This window comes from Orcinus orca, chromosome 2 (assembly GCF_937001465.1).
Source record: "Orcinus orca chromosome 2, mOrcOrc1.1, whole genome shotgun sequence".
In the NCBI taxonomy this organism is placed as follows: Eukaryota; Metazoa; Chordata; class Mammalia; order Artiodactyla; family Delphinidae; genus Orcinus; species Orcinus orca.
In genome coordinates, this window is record NC_064560.1 from 138,845,888 (window position 1) to 138,855,189 (window position 9,302).

General features: G+C 34.9%; 1 protein-coding gene across 4 annotated transcripts in view; it reads left to right on the plus strand.

Moving 5' to 3' along the window:
- The window catches only part of BRMS1L (BRMS1 like transcriptional repressor), a 41,692-nt gene extending 34,869 nt beyond the window's left edge, over positions 1-6,823 (plus strand). For 2 of the 4 annotated variants that reach the window (XM_033428390.2, XM_049705943.1), the window contains 2 exons: positions 1,760-1,907; positions 3,289-6,823. In XM_033428390.2, the coding sequence (XP_033284281.1) occupies positions 1,760-1,907; positions 3,289-3,406 (266 nt within the window). In that variant the 3' untranslated portion in view covers positions 3,407-6,823. The remainder of the gene's footprint in view (positions 1-1,759; positions 1,908-3,288) is intronic. The other 2 variants (XM_049705942.1, XM_004269973.3) reach the window with 1 other exon arrangement.
- Positions 6,824-9,302: the final 2,479 nt, after the last annotated feature.

Consider the following 9,302-nt stretch of genomic DNA (forward strand, 5'->3'; position numbering starts at 1 on the left):
TATCCCCAGAATTATAAGGAATTCTTCTGGAGTCTTTGTCTCATGTAAAAGTTTCAAGATTTCTGAATGGAATGTATTTCCTCTTTTAGTGTTTCAACTACATTTCAATTGCTGATAATGGATCAGTAATTTTAAAAGTATGTACTTAGTGTTTTTTATGGGTTCAGTAATTCTGTAGGGGAGGTTTTAGGAGTCCGTGGATGGCCTTCAGGGAGCCTGTGAATCCTCTGGAATTGTGGGCAAAATTTCTTCTGTGCCTGTGTTTTCTAGGCGAGAGATTAGAGTGCTGGCAGTGGGATTCATCAAGAAAATTTACACACCACTAAGATTTACACATTCTGATATGCCTTAGTAAAATTTATATCAAATTATACTATTTACAATTTTTTGGAAAGTCTGAAATCACTGCCAAGGTAATGATGGGCATTATTGTCTAGGGTAACTTTCTCTGTTTCTGCCTACTTTCACTGTATATGAGGTTTCCTAATCCTAAGAACAATGAAGCAAGAATTTTAAATAAAACATGTTTTAAATACGAAGAGTCGTATCCCAACAGATAATCTATAAGAGATCAATTTCTATTTTATATTTAACCCAAGGATTCTTTTAAACGTTATATGATGTCAGGAAATTGTTAGCAATATTGTACTAAACTGTTTCCCTTAGGAATTAGGTGGAAGGGTAACTACCTATATTCTGAACATTTTTGAGTCATGGATTCCTTTAAGAGTCTCACTACACTGTTGAGTGGGTCTCCTCCCCGACCCCTGTTATGTTATCTTTAGCATGTGTACTATTTGTTTTCTTCATGGCACTTAACACAATTTGTAATTTTTTATTGATTGTTTACATGTTTACCTGTCTCCTGAGAGAATCGTAAGCTCCACCAAGGTCAGAAACATCTCTCCTTTAGTCGCAGTGCTCAGAAAACATTTGTAGAACGAATGAATGAGTGAATACTTATTGAACACCTTCTATATAGGAGGCACTATTTGAGGTTCTGGGAATACAATGGTGCAACAGATGGACCTCCTAGAACTTCCTTGGGGGGAAGCAGAATAATAATGTATATGTAAATAGATAACTAACAGATACTGACAAATTGTAATAATTGCTATGAAGGAAATATAAAGCTGTGATGAAGATTAACTGAGGAGTGGGTAGAGTGGTTGGGGAAGACCTTTCTGAGGTGGTGACATTTGAATGATGCAGAGGTGTGTATTTCATGGTATGCTTTTGACAGTGTGTTTCTATAAAGAACATTTTTTTTCTCTGCATGAGTTTATCTGGTGAATCTCAAACCATTTCTAGGATTTCAAAATGGAAGTTCTTGAGGACATTTCCTTTTTAGAATCAAAGTCCTGGGGAACTCTTGGAATATTTATTAAACTTTGCTTTTTTGGAAGTGTCAGCTGCAGGGGAGAAAATATGAAAAATATAATTTTCAGTAGAAATATGACAATTCAGATTTTAAATCCCACTTAAAGTTGGCACTAGTAATTGATAATATATCTGCTTCTCCTTCTTACACTTGTCTAGTTAATTGATTTATTATATATTGTTTAGCTTTATTAAATAGCTATATTAAAAACTGAATGAATTATATAAAAATGTAAGAAATGAAATTCTCTTGTTTTTATTAGATTTAGGTTTGTTATCTAAGAAATATTGTTAGTGTTTTTTCACATATATGCATGGGTTGGTGTTAATACTTAATGTTCTGCACTTTTCTTCTGACAATATCTTATTAATATAACAGTTTTTGAACTGATCCCTTTAGCACCTGTGAAACTGGAAAAACACCTGCACAGTGCTAGATCCGAAGAGGGAAGATTGTATTATGATGGTGAATGGTATATACGTGGACAGACAATATGTATTGACAAAAAAGATGAATGTCCTACAAGGTAAAAAGCCTTTATCATTTCAGTGCTACTCAGTATTAGAGTTTACCACATTGTTGTCAGTAAATATTTGCTGCTTCCATAGTGCATTCATAATACGTTATTAATTCCCTATGGATTCTTTTTTTCTCTTGACATATGATTTGATTAGCATGTTTACACACCAGTATTAATTTTATACACCAGAGTTACATATTAAGTTCATGGACACAAGCATTAACACAAATGGAAATGTTGGAATTATTTAGCCAGGTAAGAAATCCCATTTATTAATTCTTATAATAGATGACTTGCTATGATCCTAATATTATGACCTTTAATCCAGACTGTTATGAATTTGACAGTATGCTGCCACAGTGTGGCTCTATTAATCCTTAACTTTTTGGGGTATATTACAGTATTTTAGATTAAAAATTTGCTTCAATTAGAATGGGAAAGGAATTGAAAATTAACAAAAACTTAGAGTAGTGGGAATTAAAAGTATAACTTGAAAACTGAAAATTGCCTTTAAAAAAACTCAATCTGTCTAGGCTTAAATAAAGTTTATATAATTATTTATAGAGCCTTATAAGTTTTATCTGGTGTGGCCTTTGGAAAATATTATTGCCCATTGCTGCTTTAATTCCTTTAGTAGTTTAGGATTTAATCCTCAGAGTAGTAACCTTCTACAGTAAGAAACTATCTTTTTCTAGCCATCAGTAGTAAATAAAGTGTTTGCGTTTAGTATAGAATACTCATTTCAGGATCAGTGTGTATAGTAACTTTTCTCATAGAAGCTCATTGAGCTAATTGATTACTAGGTTATACATGATACCCATGGATTCTTTGCTTTATGTTATTGCTTTTGAGACATTTAACTACTACTACTTAGCATAAATGTGGTTAAAAAGGAGATGAAATAGCATAAAAGAGGATTAAACACATATTTTTAGAAAGATGTCTATGTAAAGATTAGTAGTGTTAAAAAAAATCTGTACAAGTACCACAGATGCTTGACACTGGGAATTAAGTTTGGCATTTGAAAGATTTCCTACTGCCAAGGCTGATATGAGTTGGAGGTGTAATACTACATAAGGAGTGGTGTTAGCTCCACTTTTCCTTCTTTTGGAGGTGGGGTGGGAATGGAGTTAGGGACAATGTGCTTTTAATAGTTCTAGTAGTAAGTTTTACCAACTCTGTTAAGAAAAGAAAGGAGATTATCTATTAAGTGTTGCTGAATGTGATATTTTTGACAGCATGCCCTGCTGATAGCATTCCGGTAAATGACAATTACATACCTGAATCTACTCTTATAGTCCAGCTATTTTGGTTTTATAGTTTGTGCTCTAAAATGAGTGGAGAAGGCATATTGTAATTCATTCATTCGTATTTTTTTTCTTTTTAGTGCTGTAATTACAACAATTAACCATGATGAAGTTTGGTTTAAGAGGCCTGATGGAAGCAAATCTAAGCTTTACATTTCACAGCTACAGAAAGGAAAATATTCAATTAAACATTCGTAATCATGATTTAAGTGTTATCTAAATCTACCTTATTAGTGTTACCAAGTATGATGTGCCATGGGAATAAAAAAATATATTCAGTAACTTAATATTCTCGTCGAATCATGAGAGACTGTGTATTTGTAGGTAGTACTCTAAATAGACCTCATGTTGATATGTTATTGAAAGAGACAGTGATAAAAGTTTAATCATGATCATTACATTTATTTGCCTTTTTGGCCCAGTGACCAATAGGTATATATGGTAGGGGTTTCTTACTAAACTTTTTTCTTTGGTTTTTATGTAAATCTGTCTTACCTTTAGTGAACTATGTTAGCAATGGCTACATTTATCTGCAGTTTTCTTGATTTTCAGTGTCTTTGTCACTGATCATATATTTGTAAATAAGCCCTATAAAATGTTTCCTATAAATGGTTTGTAATAGTACATTTGTGTCAAATCAGAATTGAAATTTAAACATATATACGTGAGTATGTATAGATGGCATCATCAGCTTATTTAGAACTGATGGCCTTACTTTGCAATCTTGTTTTACCCGAAATTAAGCTATTGGGTTTGAAAGCTAAAAGGAGCACTTTTGTAGACTAGCAGCTTTCCTTCTCCTTTTCCTTGATTATATGGAGGTGACCTATTTTTACAAATTATACTTCATGTTGATTAGAAATATTAGTGTCAAGTAATAACATGCTTCTACCTTTATTTCTTGTGAACCTTTCGAGGGCAGGTATATATGCCTGGTATTTATGATGCAGTATGTAAGTGGTGGACAGTAACTGACAGTATTGTGGTGCTTGCTGTACATGTCTGATCTTTTGAAACAGATTTTTAGTAAGCATTTTCCGGAGGTAAAACTAGGTTCGTATCCTAATTTTATTCCTAGGGCAAAATAGACAGGGATGATCTCCTTGAATCTATTCCCAAATTAATATTTTTATCTTTGGTGTTTCTACACTTTAAGGCCACTTGGTGCAATTTAGAAAGTATTGGCCTCTCTTCCCCTAGTCACATTCAAAATTAACTTCTAAAACCTCAGGAACAGTACAGGGAATTGAAACCCTCAATATGGCAGCACAATTGGCTGTAGTATATATTAGGGTACAACCAAATCAGGTATTCCTGGTGGTCTTGTGCACTTTAATTTCTGTTATATTGAGACTTAAGAGGATGAGGAAGAGATCTACTTATTAACACTTAGGGCAGGAATATCTGCGTTTTTCCATTTGTTTTCTCGCTATTTTACCTCTGCAAACATCTTCCTGTGCAGATCACTACTTCACAGTTGCCAAATGTTAAAATATTTGACTTCTGAAATTAATTATCAGCAGTTATGTACGTTGTTCTGTTTCTAATTAACCTTAGCAAATGTACATAATGTCATAATCTGATAGTATTTGACAGTACTTATGTATACAATGTTTCATAAGCATTTTTAATAATATTTGGATTTTTAAATTTAGTATATAATAAAAAGATGTGTTTGCGTGTCATTCGTAGTGTCTTGAATGACTTGTGCACTTTTATTATTTATAACCTGTCTACTTCTAAGAAGGATTTAAGGCAATTTACATTAATAGATATGGAGTGTTGGAGTGTTGAACAAATGTTTCTGCATCCCTAACCCACAATTCAACCTCTATTGGCGTATATTTAGATATTTAAGGCAGCTAAGTTATATTTAATTTAAATATATGCATATATGTTCTACTTTAATAAAACTGTACCGTGTAAGTTCTGAAATTTTAAGTAGAAAGTCTTTATTTTAAAAACTGACTATGATTTAGTACATTTACTTTCAGAACTTCAATGTTTATATCATATGTAACTTTTCCATAATATTGATAATGATTCAGGTAAGTGTATGCTTGTCTATGATTGAAATACTATAAAATATATTTCGTTGTTGGCAGTTTGCCATTTGACTTCTGGTCAGAAACGGTCTAGTTTAGGGGAACTGTTAGAATCTGCAAAATGTGATCTAGCAGCTGCTGGTACTTTGTTTACGATCAGACTCTGTCTTAGTATCAATATATCGACCTTAACTGTCACAGCTTCCAGGATTTCATGTTTGGTCTATCCCTTCTCGACATTTCCCATTAAAAGAATCTAATCATCAGTAATCCAATTCATCACTAATAATTATTAGCAAACACTAATGTACATTCCTCATTCTGTCCCTTCTTCTCAGTGGACACTGAGTACTTTTCATTGCAAACTTCTTCACGTAAAAGTTGTTTTGATATGTGTGTTGTTACTCAGAACTCAAACACCACTGACAGAACCATGTACAATCTTAAATACTTGATAATTATTTAAAAAGAAGAACAGGGACGTTGGTTATTTCTGATTTTGTTTTTGGATCCAGTAAGTCCAGTACACTAAAACTGAACTAAAATGAATTGATAAGGAAAATGGTTGTAGGATGAAGGAATACACTAGTTAGGATTTATGTAGTCTCTTGCCAAGTTGGAATAGAAATGATTTTAATTGCTAAATGTAAGGAAATGTAAAATATTTTTCAAAGAACACAAAAGCTCAGAATGAGGTTAGGGAAAATGTATGTTCCTTATATTGTCTTCATAGATGAACTACTGGAAGTGTGCCTGATATGTCAGGTGGGATTAATTGAGGCGGTTTCCCTCATTGGTCACTGTGGCTCAGAGTCTTGCCCCTTACTTCATAGGCCCAGAAACTTAAACTTTATTCATATGCCCTGTTGTGGGCTGAATTGTATCTCCCCCGACCCTCCAATGCATATTTTGAAGCCATCACACCCATTACCTCAGAATGTGACTGTATTTGGAGATGGGGCATTTAAAGAGGTGATTAAGTTAAAATGGGTGTTAGGTTGGGCCCTCGTCCAGTCTGACTGATGTCCTTATAAAAGGAAATTTGGACACAGAGAAATTTGGACAGCAGATACGTGAACACAGAGGAAGGACCATGTGAAGACAGTGAGAAGTCCACCACCTGCAAGCCAAGGAGAGAGGCTTCAGGAGAAACCGAACCTGCCAACACCTCAATCTTGGACTTTTAACCTCCAGAACTGTGAGAAAATACACCTCTGTTGTTTAAGCCACCCAGTCTGTGGTATTTTGTTATGGCAGCTCTATCAAACTAATAACGTGCCTGAGTTGACAGCTCTGGGGGAGTTAGACCGACCCATTCACAGTGGATTGAAGTGACAGCCGAGTGTCAGTTTAATAATTTTCACTGAGAAGGAGACCAGACTCCTCAAGTCAACTACTTGGCATATTTTTTCCTTCTAGGAAAATCTGTGTGAAAGCAAACTTGGAATCAAAAGATGGTTTTGTCGAAACTTGAAGGGGTCACCTGTCCTCTTGTGAGATAGCTCCTTCCTGGTATTGTGCCGGACACATTGTTATAATCTTATTTTAAAAAAAATTTTATTGAAGTATAGTTGATTTACAGTGTCATATTAATTTCTGATGTACAGCAAAATGATTGTTATACATATATATATTCTTATTCTTTTCCATTATGTGTTATCACAGGATATTGTATATAGTTGCCTGTACTATACAGTAGGACCTTGTTGTTTATCCATTCTATATATAATAGTTTGCATCTGCTAGTCCCAAACTTTGAACGCATGCTTCCCCAGCCCCACTTCCCCCGTGGCAACCCCAAGTCTGTTTTCTGTGTCTGTGAGTCTGTTTCTGGTTTGTAGATATGTTCATTTGTGTCATATTTTAGATTTCACATATAAGTGATATCATATGGTATCTGTATTTCTCTCTCTGACTTACTTCGCTTAGTATGTTAATCTCTAGGTCCATCCACGTTGCTGCAAATGGCATTATTTCATTCTTTTTTATGGTTAATATTCCATTGTATACATATGCCATATCTTCTTTATCCATTCATCTGTCGATGTACATTTAGGTTGTTTCCATGCCTTGGCTATTGTGAATAGTGCTGCTATGAACATAGGGGTGCATGTATCTTTTTGAATTATAGTTTTGTCTGGATATATGCCCAGGAGTGGGATTGCTGGATCATGGCAACTCTATTTTTAGTATCTTATTTTTGATTTTATTTTTTCCTGGTGCTCTGCTGACCAGGATCTCGCTGTGCAGGCCTGGTCCACAGCCCCCCTCTAAGTTCTTTCTATATTATGTACTTTGCTACTCTGCCCAGTTTATTGGACCAGTGTGGCCCCTGGTTCATGGGCAGCCAGTGATAATAACACTGGTAATTTGAATGCCTGCCATGTGCCAGGAACTATGTTTAGTATATAAACAGAAAGTCATTATTTAATATTTTTCATGTTTGAAACAAAATGAACATAAATGTCAGAATTTTGATATGCTTACTTTATAAATTTACCATATATTAGGAATTTCTGGGGTTTTTTTCCTCAAGGTATGCAAGGCAAAAGATTGTGGCAGAACTTATATTTTGAATGGTCTTAAACTTAGTTGATTATCTCAAGTTGCTGATCTTCCTGAAAAATGTATATATGTTATATACGTTATCTATCATCTATCTTCTTTCTGTCTATCATCTATCTATAACTAGAAAGCAACTATAAGTCTAAAATTTCTTTGTTCCTAAACTTGAAGTTAATATATTCTCTTTCAAAGACACAATTTATTAAAGAAGGTCAAGGGGAAAAGTTATGTAGTAACAGTCTTTAGAGTTCATTTTCCTTTCCTTTTCCATTTTTCTGTATCTAATAGAAGTCTGAAGTGGGTGAACTTGCCAGGAGACTGTTGCATTCTCTTGAAGAGAGAAGAGCCATAATTCTAGTCCAGAAGCAGGCCACATGGTAGCATTTCATCTCTGCTAGTAAAGATTATAATTTATGTTAAACGGCTTAGGAAACCAGATCCTCAGGCAGAGACTAAATGATACCTGCTATTAGTGGGATGTTGAAAGAAATATATTTCGCTTATTATTGAGCAAATATGAAAATGTTATTGGTAATGGCAAAGATAGTGAAGTGTTTTCACTTCTTTGAAGATAAATTTATGATTTCAGTGTATTATGTTTAAGTACATTTATGGGTAATTGCACTTATTAAAGAAAGACGATTTTAAAAAAACTTCAGGTACTGTTTAAATTATTCATTGGCCACAGCAATTTTTTTTTAGATTTATTTTTATTGGGGTATAGTTGTTTTGCAATGTTGTGTTAGTTTCTACTGTACAGCGAAGTGGAGTTCCCTGTGCTATACAGCAGGTTCTCATTAGTTCTCTATTTTGTACATAGCAGTGTGTATATGTCAGTCCCAATCTCCCAGTTCTTCCCCCCGCAACTCCCCCACCACTATAGCAGTTTTTGATTTGAAGCTTACCCTCCATGGTGTTAGCCTATACGTATTTTATCAATATACTTATATATGTATAAGTAATAACAGTACCCACTATGTCAGGGCCAAATTGGTTTGGGCCTTTCCTATACACCCTTGAGCTGTACCGTCCCTCATGCCCAAGGGTCTGTTGGGAGGTTTCAGGCTTCTCATAGTCAGGGGAGCCCAAGGGTTGTGTCTGCTCGTTCCCCTTCCCCTCCTGTAGAGCTCTCCTCTCCCTCCTCCTGGTGTGACTGCTCAAGGGAGTTCTTAGCACCAGTCATGGTCATGGCCCAAGTCCACTCTCTGCGAGGCTGCCGAGGTGAGGGGAGACCAAAGAAGGAGAGGATGCTGGTCTGTCCACTGCCTGCAAGATGCCTCCTGTGTCCTCTCCTAGTTCTCTGGACTTCCTCTTTTTCTCTCTCCATTTTGAGCTTTAGAAGATTCCATGACTTATATTGGTTGTTTTTCTGCTAGGTAAATAAAATAGGGCAAAGCAGGACCCATTATTTACATTAAAGGAATATTATACGTACTCTTCTGTGCTTCTCTTTTTCTTTTTTTTAATGTCAAGACTTTTTATTA